At 36.5% G+C, this 13276-nt stretch overlaps 1 protein-coding gene across 2 annotated transcripts in view; it reads right to left on the bottom strand.

Moving 5' to 3' along the window:
• LOC132096829 (rho GTPase-activating protein 21-like) overlaps positions 1 to 8024 on the bottom strand; it is a 68454-nt gene extending 60430 nt beyond the window's left edge. For both annotated transcript variants that reach the window (XM_059502466.1, XM_059502467.1), the window contains exons 1-2: positions 7803 to 8024; positions 6763 to 6942 (exon numbers count right to left, since the gene is read on the bottom strand). In XM_059502466.1, coding sequence (XP_059358449.1) covers positions 6763 to 6837 — 75 coding nt within the window. In that variant the 5' untranslated portion in view covers positions 6838 to 6942; positions 7803 to 8024. The remainder of the gene's footprint in view (positions 1 to 6762; positions 6943 to 7802) is intronic.
• Positions 8025 to 13276: the final 5252 nt, after the last annotated feature.

Raw genomic sequence — 13276 nt, forward strand, 5'->3', positions numbered from 1 at the left:
AAAAAATTATAAAAAATAAAAACAGAAATCGGTATCGGAATCGGCCAGTTTGCTTGTAAAAAAAACGGTATTGGATTCTGCCATGAAAAATCATGATCGTGCATCCCTAGTGAAGGCAACAATATTTAACTCAGATCTTGAAAATAAATTAGGCTAAAGCAAACTTACATTACAACTGAGAACTCACTGCGAACCAACATCCATAGCAAAGATGGTATCACTCACTCACTCATTCAAAACTGCTCAGTCCATTTACATTTGAATCATCTATTTTCAGTGTCCACATTTCTTTACTTCACACTTGCCATGTTTTTGCGGTCACATTGCATCTACACTGGACGAGACAAAGCATTGCAAATCATTTTAACTTTGTGTCAGCATGTCATAAATAAAATAAGTCAGCAGTTTTCTGTCTGGGATTTTTTAATGCTGCGCCATATCCTGTGTAGACAGGATCACTGATTATAATAAGTAAAATCAGAAACCCTGATATACGAGATATATATCGGAGGAAAAATGCATTGCTTGTTGGTGCCACCAAGCGTGCAGGTAGGGCTGTGCAAAAAATCGAATGTGATTTTCATGCACATCTCATCAGTAAAGGCGCTCCTATAATTAGTAGTATATCTCCAGCACGTGCGTTCGGATCAGGGTTGCCAGGTTTTCACAACAAATCCTGCCCAGTTGCTTCTCAAAACTAGTCCAAAACTAGTCCAATCGCGCTTCCAGGAGGTTCCCCGATAAAAATTGCTTCCCGGGGTTACAATATAAGTTACAGACACAATACAATACAACCACAGACTTGGCAAAACTGGTTGGCATTAGGGATGGGACGATAACCGGTTTTATTGATAACCGTGATAAAATGTGCTGAAGGTTAGTAATATCGTTTAAAAATGAATTATCATTAAAACCGTGTTTGATTATCGCGGTTTTAATAACTCACTATTAAATCATGTCCAGCCAGCAACAGTCTGACGCAAGCGCAGCGCACAATGTTTTTTTTGTTTTTTTTTCGAGAAGGAATGGCGAAAGTCAGTGACTTTTCTATGCTTTTCTATGCTTCTACACTTTTCATTGTAAGGAAGGAAATGCCACAGAATTTAATCTTTCTTTAAATTAAGTGCATAGAGTTGCTTGTTTTATTAGTTGTTTGTTGATTATTAAATATAAAACTTGCTGAAATGTTTTCAGTGTGAGCATCAACTATTTTTGAACACTTTCATCTCGTTTCAACAAAACCGTGATAATATTGATAATCGTGATAATTTTAGTCACTATAATCGTGATATTAAATTTTCATACCGTCCCATCCCTAGTTGGCATTTACTACACCGAGCCGTAATTCACTGACAATCTACACAAAATCGATGTTAAAATCGTAGGCGATTCTTTGTCGATTTTGAAAACGATTTTGTGTTAGTTGTCGGCAGACTACAGCTCTGTGTAGTAACTGCCGCTCCACCTGAACCAGTGTTGCCAAGTCAGCGATTGTTTTTCATGTCAGCGGTTTGAAGCAACCCCAATACAAATAACGTGATATTTAGCCCCTAATATGCGAATTTTACCAAGGCAACCCTTCCAAAAAATTTATATTTTAACCCCGTCAGCAATTCAACTCACAACTCACTCAGTGTGAAACAGCCTTAATACGGTTAACGGTTAATTTTCTTCAGAAAAACATTAAAAAAAAGTTCTCAATGTTTTATGTCCATAATATAAAAGTCAAAGGACACAAACTGTTTGGCTACCAACATTCTTCAAAAACAAAAATTTTGGAACAACATGAGGGTGAGTAATTGGACACAATGTTCATTTGGTTTAGCTAACCCTTTAATCCAAATTATGGTTAAATAAATTTTAATCAATTAAACTTTTACACTAATAAACACTTTCAAATTAGTTGTTTATCCAACACTGTAGTAGGAGGAAGCATTAGTCAAGCCCTCCAGTGTCGTTTTATTCAATGAGGAAACTGTGGTCAACCAGAAAATCAAGAAATGCCTGAAGCACCAAAACGGAATTTATAAACACACAAAATGAGTTAGAGACCAGCTCCGCCTCAACCCAAATCATTAATCTACTCAAAAATGCATTTCACAAGGAAATGGTCTTAACATTCAAAAACAACAGGATGATGCCTATTAATAAAAATATTTTTGTACGAGTGAGATTAAGTACTGAACCATCTATTCAAAATAAGACAATTCTAGAAATGCAGAAAGACTCAACATTACTTTTTCACAAAAAGGTATTCCCCGTGTCCAGTATATTCTCATTTGGGAAGAGACGGGGATTTCCACAGTTCCAAAATCAAACATTCTGTCAACATTTACTCACATTTTTGTTATTCCAAACCTGTATGACTTTCATTGTTCCATGGAACACAACAAGAGAAGTTTTAATGAACCTCCTGGCTGAAGATTGTTTTCCACACAATAAAAACTATATCATGACAACAGACTCAGTTTCCAAAACAACAGTCCAATTTACTGAAGCCTTGCCACATGTGTACGTGAAACAGAGCGAGATTCACTGCAAACCACTTAAACCTCATCCACATATGCACATTTTTCAACTTGAAGACAACATCCCAAAACGCTTTTTTGTATTTTTTTGAGTTTGACCATCCCTGGTCACAATATACTTTCTTTGAAGAGTCTCCAAGCTGCTCTATTGTCAATTATAATTTTTTTATTCAAGTCAGTCATACAGGTTTGGAACAACATGAGGGTCAGTAAATGATGACAATATATTTGTCTGAACTATCGCATTAAAATGCACAGTACAAGAGTCACAATCCTGCGATATTCCAGAGCTTGAGCAGCTCAATGCATAATGTGTAGAGGTGTGACTTAGGGTTGGGCTGTTAGACGTTGCCATCGTCCATCGCCGATGGCTGATAGACATCATGATGCCAGCCCCAGCGCCCCTTTTTGAATGCACAATCGCTTTCACTATCACTTTCGAGATTCGTGATCGCACACACTGTTTATACTATGGAGCGGCAGTACTTGCCACACATTTTACAAGATTATATGTTTGTCAGTGGTACTAAGGATATGCAAATCCTTCCCCAATGTCCTCAGTCATTTAAAACTAATGTTATAAGTGCTTATGTAAATGATGTCATAGGCTATAATGGATTATGGTCTATTACTGCATCAATGCAGAATCGTCCACATCACGATGCATTGTGGATGATGAGGAGCTTTAAAACTCTGAAAATGAGTAATGGAGCACTGCAGGCCAATCACAATGACCTATTATTATTTACACCAAGGATTGTTAATATAAAATGAGTCACTTGTGTAACAAACTAAACAGGAACAAAGTTACTATTCAAAACCAGTGTTAACAGAGTACCACATTTTAGCCATGCAAAACAAGCACTAAGCTAAACAACAGACTTAAATCTTCCCATTCACACATTAAATCTTTGGCCCATCTAATCAACATGCAGGCAACAGGTTTCCCTTCCTCATCACTCACATCCTGTCCCTCTATTTCAGCAGAAAAACAGATACAGTGCTGAATATTAGATTAAAGGGGAGGGCTGATATGAGCACAAATTGGCAGATGCTATAAATAGATGACCTTCAACCTGCCATGAATGTGGACAGGGGTTTATACAAAGGTCTTCATTCATAAGGCCAGTAGAAAGATTCGGCAGGCTGAGCACAAAAATGTTGATTCATGGGAGTGAACTAATATCACAGCAGGACAGCGATACCCAACGTAAAACACTAGCACCCGCGTATCTGCTTATTTGAGCAATACAAACCAAAATGAAAAACGAAACCAAATCACTGACCACATTCACGCCTGCAGGAAAAGATCCAGACCATGCCTGACTGCTCAAACTGAGAGCAAGACAAAAGAGGATCAGTATTACTAAAACTTACAAAAAAAAAAACACTAAACAAAGCTTACTATTCAAGGCCAAGTCGGCACAATCCATGCTGAAAGCCATAAGTTAATACCCAACTACACAGCAAAATAAATATTGCACTTATTATTTGACAGCGTCAGCATTCAGATGGTCTCCACATTGACCATGTGTTTAAAGAAAGAGGTTTGACACCAGCTGTTTGTGTTGTAGCTGCGCTGCGATCTGACTGTGTGGTTCAGACGGTTTAGAAAAGCTTCCCCCACAGCTTGCGCACAGATAAACGGATGCTCCTCGCCTGCCAGGGAATTTCCTTCAAGAGCATCCAAAGAACTTCATTTCTTCTGCAGCACACTCTTATGATTACAGTCCTTCATGTTTCCCTTGAACTACAAAGGGATTTCAGACAGCAAATAAACTCCAGGCTGTGAAAAAGTGTGGAAAAATCCAGCCTGGTTCATGCCGAAATGCACATGCATCATGTGGGTCTTGTTTGCAGAACAACAACAGAGTTTATCAAGAGTCAAAACGTTAGCTTAAGATAAACCTTCTAGACAAACACCAGTCTGGACTTAAAAAGACTTTTGACATGCAAACTCACCACATCAGAAAACAGGTTCAGCACACTTGGCTATAAACAAAACCTCAGTGATACATCCATCAAACTAATTAGCTACTGCAATGCATGGATAATAGCACATAAGCGAACTCTGAAAAGGTTGAGAGAAGAGGTAAGGCATTACTTTCACAGCTGGCATTCAGGAATAATGAGCAGATCTGGTTGAGGAAGCAGCACAGCTTGTCCAACAACAACAGGCCACACAACAGCACAACTCAATTCAATCTTATGACCTAAACAACATGTTACTGCTAGGATTCTTCCAATTGAACTCAGTGTTTCCCATTAATTCCACTTTGGTGGACAGTTTCATAATGAACCCAAAAATATATTTAACCTGCATATCTCATAATAATATAAAACAGGGGTCTACAGTGCAACCATTTCAGTCGCATTTGCGACTGGAAACTACTGCATGCATCTATAAAATATATTTAGGAGCACCTGTGCGATTGACCCAATCAGCATATTTGTTTGCGATGAGGGAGCTTCAGAGGTTTCTAACGTAGCCTACTTCCAATGCGTTTTTGCAGCATTGAGTAATGTATCACAGACATATCCTCTCATTATAACAAACACAGTTAAGCCAGTGTGAATAAGAGATTCATTGTGCAGCTTTGTTGATTATAATGGAGGTTTGTGAGATTATGTGACAGTTTTGAATGATTATTAAGGGAGTTTGCAAATGTGATATTGATTTAATACAACAGTTCGTTAATCAAGAAGTTAATATTGAGAGACTTAGGTCGCGTTTCCGCCGAAATGACCCAGAACTAGGCATTATATTTGCTCTATTTTTGCTCTATTTCGTCAATGAAAATAGTTTAAAACAGAGAACAGCTGAGCCACTGTGCATCTCCATTCAAACACAGCATTTAGTTTATGAATAAACTGCATTTTTAAGCATATCTACTGAGTCAATGATTCAATAACCCATTCATAACTACAGTCACGTTCTTCGTTCCTGAATGAATCAGCCACCTGAACGAATCAATTAAATGAATGCTGGCAGTTTTAGTTTCATTTTTAAAGTATATTTTCTGTTATTTAAATCATTTCATATTTCTATATTCAAATTTGTATATTTAAAAAACCTCAACATGAATTCATGAATTTAATTGTACTCATGTGACCACTGAGCCTTATTAAACATCTGAAAATACATATACAACCTTTTTTGTGTTCTTCTGTGCCATCTCTGTAGTACAAATTTATTTTTTGCATACCGATTTTATTTGATTGGTAACTTATTCTTATTCTACTTTCTTTTATTCTGTTGTTTTGATTAGAAATGTTAAAAAGCTTATAAATAGATATAATAGAAGACATACATTTAATAAAGTTAGAAAAATGCCATTATAACTATAAAATAGTGGTAATAATACTTAAAAATCATTAGTACTGTTATTATTTTTTATTACATTCAAATTGTTTGAATTGCTAAAAACACTAATGTGAATGATGTGCACTGACACACTATCACATTTAAAAAGAGCTTCAGCTTTGAAGTCCAGGCACAAGTCATTGAATATTTACTTTGTTCAATTTGGGGGTTGGAAGAACTCTTTATTTTGCTCCCACAATGTGCATCAGATTTATCCTTTTAATTTTAAAACTGACCAATTTTTTCTGAAATCCCCTAGAAAGAACAGGGTCCATGATCTCACAAAAGGGAAACAGAAGTATAAAAAAAAAATTCTAAAAGAAATATGACAAAATTCTGATGAATGAGAGGGTGTTTTTCACTAAGGTTAATGACCTTTTAATAGTGTTTTTCCTGTACTCACTATATGACTAAAGTGAAGTCACACTCACTTAAAATAATGTACACTCGCTGATGGAGTTCAAATCAAAGACAAACTGTCTATTAAATAAAAGCATCTTCTGCATAACACGGGTCTTCTAGCTTTTATGCCTATGAAACTCCAGTTTCATAAAGTTTTTCTACTCCAAACACTTGCTACACGCTCCAATACAAGTGTGAAATATGTCTCCAACAAAAAAATAAATCCTACTTCTGTATTTGTGACAAGTTCAGCAAAAGATATCAGCTCATCTTAAATGGTGTACTGAATTCAAACTTACATAATTTTTTATAAAAATAATATTTTTCATTTAGTTTTTAAATCCCTATATTCCCAGTGGCAGATCTGGGCTGGTAAACCAAAGGATTATGATGATCCATCACCATTATGACCCTCCAGCAAGGATTTTTCTTCAATAAGAAACCAGGAGGATAAACCACGGGCCTCACCTCGCAGTGCAGAGATGCGCCGACATAATTCAGCTCTTCCTCATCACCTGAATCCCTCCAATGTGTCGCCATCATTTCACCGCTGCAGCCCACATCTAGAGAAATCTCCTCATATCAGCTCCAAGATCACACTTCAATATCCAGCTGGATTTGGTTTTCCACATGTTTGGATAAAAGACCCTGGAGGAGCAAATAAAAAAAAAACACCCAAACACACATTACACATTTATTTACTAAAAAAAAGAATATATATATATATATATATATATATATATATATATATATATATATATATATACACCATTTACCATTATCATACTATAGCACTTCAATTTAATGCTTATATTTTTATAAACACCTTTTACTATATATTTTTTTTTCTTTAGTGTTTAATATTCAGAGCGAAAATTACATGAATATCTGTAATCAATTCACATTTTCTACACATCTATCTAAAGACGTTCTGTCGCGACATCCGATTTGTTTTGGTTTCTTTTCTTTTTTTTTGACAGTTGCTTTAAAGTAACCCCGTTAACCGTGGTAAATTAACCAATAGAAACACCCTAAAATCACTTATTCCAGCCAAACGGGATTCTTTCCCGTGTGCCACATGCTTACATGCGCCTCACATTTTCTTAATTAAAATCTCAGCGGTATCAAACTGTGAGGTATCACGCACACGAGCTAATTAAACAAGCTTAATCTTGCTAAAATAAAATGATAACCCTAGACAGAGAGTATAATCGGGTTGTTAGCGGAGAGGTTTGATGTAGTGTGGTCAGTGTGTGTGTGTGTGTGTGCGGCTAACAGCGCTGGAAACTTTCTGCTGTGAATTGATGTCGTGTACTCAAACACAACCGAGTCTATTTATATAACTTACACTTTAAAAGTGTCGAACTTAATTTTAACGAGCGAACACATAAAGTCCGTCGCGTGTTGGGCGAAGTTTGAGTGTTTTGAGGGATATATCTGGTTAGCATGAGTAGCTAGCAAAACAAAGTAAAGGCTAACTGGTATTGTAATGGCTAGCCAGCACCTACCTGTTGGGAATAAAGCGCTGATGTCACGCCGTAAACGCCCATTGCACACCAATAAATAATTAATTTGTCAGAACTGTCAAAGCGACAAGATAGGTTCGTGTCTTGTCCTCAATCCGAGTGTTTTTGTTGGATTAAAAACTGCACGAAAGTTTTCCTATTCCCCGGTCCAACTCGACGCACACACGCGAGCGGCACTCGTTGGAATGGATGGGGCTCGAGCGCACTCGGAATCCTTGGAAACGCCACCCTTCTCTAGCTGAGGGAGCCCTCGTCCAATCAGATTCTTTCTAACACTTCACGTTTAAATTTCAGCCAATCGTTTGCGTTGGTACAAATTCTCTTTAAACAATCTGTTATCTCTATCAAGTCACTTAAAATAAATAAATTAATTCGTTAAAAAAAAATATATATGGTTTTTATTTTCAGCTAACGTTTTGTACATTTATTTATTCATTCATTCATTCATTCTGAATATGTCTTAATTATAATAATAGTTTTTATTCTTTTTTCAGTTTTATTAGTTGTTTTTACTACATCAAGTTGAACATTATAAAAAAATAGAAATGGAAATAAAAGTTTTTGCTTCTTTGTTTGTTTATTTTAATGATTAGTATAAGCAAAATAACACATTTGCATCCATTATAGCAAGTTTTCAGTTTAGAGCCAATTTGGTCCCCAACAAAACACATTGCAGACAAAATACAATTTAAATAAAATAAACTAATAACTGAAACTGGACCACTACATTGTGTACACAAACAAGAGAATCTTAGTATAGAATCATTTCTCGTATATAATTAGTAAAAGCCACGAAGTATCAACCCAGTACTTTATATAATAAATAAATGTTTTATGATCTGACCCTAAACAGAGGATTAGGGTTAAAGTCAGCAGACTCTATACCTGTGAGGTATAACATCTTTGTTTAGTTGTCATATGCTACCAGAACAAATGGAGCAATGGTGTGGGATGGAACATCTTGTTAGGACCTTTTGTCTCTAAACACAAAAAAATGGACAGTGCTGCTGTTTATATCTCACCCTGTGACACAGTTTGACCAGACAATAAAAGAAACTGTTTGTGGTATCCTACTCTTCCGAAAAAACCGAGCTTAATTACTGGACGCTGTTAAATATTTGCTATTTATAAAGGATATCCTATATAGGTTTTCATAAAGTCATAGGTAAAGGTATTTTACATATAGTCAGTCGGCTTTCATTATAATTTTTATTCTTGAGCAACAGAGCATTTTTCGATAATATATATTGGTCAACAATTACATGTACAATGACCATCTTGAATAATTATATACTTCTGTTTATGGACAGAATCTCTAAAATTCTTGTTCACTCACTCTCTCTCTCTCTCTCTCTCTCTCTCTCTCTCTCTCTCTCTCAAATACAACTGTTTGTCTGGATTACTGGAGTCACATGTTATCCCGGTTCAGAGCAGGGTCGGGCAGTTTTGGCATGCGATTGGCAGTGGCTGTGGAATGTCTGAGCACACACACTGTGTCCCACAGAGCCGACACAAGAGGAGCGGCTGCTATGCTCACAATCTAACAGAGCTTCACCACACTGCATCCAGCATCTAATTGCAGTCCCAGTGCACTTAAGTCATTGTCAGTATTTAGCAGATTATAAGTGATATGCACAATTCATCTTGTAATATCGTACTACAATATTATTTTAAGAAGCATTTTTATGTATATAGATTAATACTTCTAAATATTAAACTATATATGGGTATTAAAGTGTATAATACTATATACTCACTTAATATATATAGATATACTACCAGTCAAAAGGTTTTGAACAGAGTAAGATATTTAATGTTTTTAAAGAATTATCTTTTTTTAACCAAGCCTGCATTTATTTGATTCAAAATACAGCAAAATAGTAAAATTGAGAAATATTTGTACTATTTAAAATAATATTTAATCCAAAAGTCACGATAAAAACATTTATAATGTTACAAAATATGTTCTTCTGAGTTTTTTATTTATCAAAGAAAGCACTCGCTGTTTTCAACATTATAATAATAAATAAATAAATTTTGAGCAGCAAATCAGAATATTAGAATGATTTATGAAGGATCATGTGGCTGGAGTAATGTTGCTAAAAATTCAGCTTTGAAATTACAGGAATTACATTTTAAAATATATTCAACAGTTATTATATACCTTTCAGAAAAAAGGTACAAAAGCTCTTGCTGTGTGAGAGCTTTTGTACCTTTTTTCTGAGTCACTTTGGATAAAATTGTCTTGAATAGACAGACAGACAAATGATGAGAGAGGCCCGTGAAAAGTGTTTCGTTTCTAGAGGCGCACACAAATGTTCCTTTCATTCCCTGACCAGCAGAAGGGGCCACCTGTTTCAGGGATTGGGTGGCCTTTGTTCCTGTCCAGGGACTTTCACAATACTTCCCAGCCCAGGGAATTCCTCTCTCTCTCCGCAGTCGGATCTGAAATGGAGCCCGAGCCGTGGCAGACGCTCTCTCGGGAAGCAGCCATCCCAGGAAGAATCTCAGTCAGCTGCATGTCCTCCTTGTGACCAACTTGGAAATACACCTGCCGGTTATAACCAGAAAACAGAAAGTGTCCATCTTTGTTTAGATGGTGTCTTTTCTAATTAATAAAAAGCAAGATTGGGTGTTTGGGAAGGTCTTTTTAGACATATTTGACTCCCACAGAGATTATTTTACTAATATCATACTCAGATTAACCTGCCTTTATTATAATGAGAAAGGTCACAGCTTTGTTTACTACAGTTCTTTTCGAGGCAGTGCACAGCAGATCACATCATATTCACCTCAGAGACGGCCTGCGCTTGGAAATCGTGAACAAACCCAACAAAAACTGTGGATAAACAACCCAACAGAGAGAGGGACGCTTTGTTTTCACAGCACACTGAAACTCCCTCTTGCTTTTTACATACTGGAGTCATGTGTCAGGTGTATGAATAAGGCTCGACGGTGCCACCCATCTTCTATTGTGAATGTCCACTCAGTCTTCACTCCATCAATGCCCTAATTTTATTTATCTGGCAAATAATGAGAGCAAAACTAAAACATAAGGACAGCATATTCATGTTGCCTTTGTGTGCTCCTTTTTCCCTTTTGTGGTTTTGTGAAATCCACGTAGATGAGGATCCATATAAATTAGATTTTACAGTGTGAGTGGGGCTTGCTTGCCATGTGGCATTGGCCATGTGTTTGCTAAGGTATTGTGAGTGGTTTGTAGTGATTTGCGATGCAGCTGTCTGGCCGGCCCAGCTCAAAAGAGACCAAATCTGTGTAATAATCTGGCCCTTATTATATGAGGCCCATTTGAATGTGTTTTTGTCCATGTTATTGTATGACACACAAAAATCATAAGTCTGGCTGCTTAGAAATATATACCTTTTTTTCAAAAAAAATTTTAATACTTTATACTTTTATGCTTTTTATTGTATTGAAATAAGCATACATTTTGGTAAACTAATCTATCTATCTATCTATCTATCTATCTATCTATCTATCTATCTATCTATCTATCTATCTATCTATCTATCTATCTATCTATTTAAATACTATTAGTTTATATTAAGACTACATTGCTTTACAAGCCTAATACTTCTGATCTATTATTGCCTTTATCGTCACCGTGTGTTATTTAAGGACTGTATACTATATTTTAAAATAAATGTTGCCTATACGTTACTAATGTAAAGCCTACTTTTTGGATCTACAATTCTTTTTCAGTTTCCTTGTACATATGCAAACAGGTTTCCTGGTTTTACATAATCGTAGCAGGAGTTAGATAAATTTGCACAGACAAGGTTGGTGAGTGATTTTAGAAGAATTTTAGACTGAAGGAGAATACATATTTACAGTCGGTTTGTTGAGTTTCAGCCTGTTCTTTTGTGTGTGCGTCTCTCTGTATAGCTATTAGACGTTTGAGGAGGCAACATGAATTACTTTTGTCATTTCCTGAAGCATCCAGTCTAGACAGAGAACCCTCCAACCTCCAGTCCATGTCTATCTTTAACTAGAGGCCAGAACCGAAACATTACAGAAATGCACCATTTCTACACCCCCGTAACAGGAAGCTCACAGCCTTAAAACATATGCCATGACTCACCTCCTTGAAACCAAATTTTACAGATGGTGGTAGTCTACTTTAATTTGGGTGGAAACTCCACACAAAGTAGGAGTTGACCTTTAATGCTTATTTTAGCTTTAACTAGTTCCACATGGTCACATAACAGATAATAGCATTGCCTGATACTGTAGTAACTCTATAGGGTGAAGAATGTGAGAGATACATGGTATGACACTCTGGGCCAAAAGAAAGTCGTCTTAGACGTCGCATGATTTTGAGTCTTTGAGATCTGAATATGCCTATGATGCTGAAATGTAGGCAGTTCATTAAACTTTGTCCGATTTGAATTCATTTTTAGCTTATTCTATAGATTTTGGATCAGGTATTGTAGGCACTGATTTACACTTGCACTGCAATAAGAACATTGACGAAAATGCGTCACATAATTCACCTGCACTGAACACGAGCAGCAGTCAGACGAGCAGAAGAGGCCAGACAGAGAAAACAATGAGCTACAGACGTGCTTACGTAACACACACCCAGGCAAACTCTGCTCCACTTCATCCCATTGTGTGTGTGTGTACAGGTGTGTGGCATGTTTGAGTTGTCTTCTGAAGTAACAATACCACAGAAAGTGATGATCCATAACCAAACAAGCAGGCTTTCATCTCTATTGTTAAAAACAGAAAAAATGACGTAAGTGATGAATACGAATGCATACAATTTTAATGTCGTTGCATGGAAATATTATAAAATGTATACAATTCACATAAATGTAAACTTCCGCAAAAGTTAGCCAACAGTTTCTTAAGCAGTAGTTCATATTTAGCTTCTGCTGATGAATAATCAGTGGACACAATTCATATTTGCATCGTAATAACACCCCGTTATGATGGGCACTTCTTAAAGGGACAGTTCACTCAAAAATGTTAATTCTGTTATCATTCAATCACCCTCATGTCATTTCAAACCTATAAAACGTGTGGTTAATTATAATGGCATACTAACATACATATTACAGCGAGAGTAGTATGTTAGTATGCTAACATACTACTATTTCTAAGCAGTGAAACCGGTCCATATCAAACGCAAGGAGAACAGGAGATCCTCTTTTGATAAAGGTGCTTGATAACACATTGTGTGATATCCACAGATCTCTTCCATCCTCCAGTGAGCCTTCAGGGTGAGATCGTCTTCTTCAGATCTTGTATTTCTGTTTCCCTCTGTCACTGATCACACAGATGTGCTGTGAGAGCGAGAGAAGGATCGTAGGAAGCTCTAAATAGAGCCACTGCACACTAAACACATCACGAGCGCCGAAATGCAAAAATCCATTAAACAAAGATTCCGAGCAGGATTGGTTATCAGGGGAAAGACATGCAGTATCTACAGA

The sequence above is a fragment of the Carassius carassius genome, chromosome 20 (assembly GCF_963082965.1).
Source record: "Carassius carassius chromosome 20, fCarCar2.1, whole genome shotgun sequence".
Classification (NCBI taxonomy): domain Eukaryota; kingdom Metazoa; phylum Chordata; class Actinopteri; order Cypriniformes; family Cyprinidae; genus Carassius; species Carassius carassius.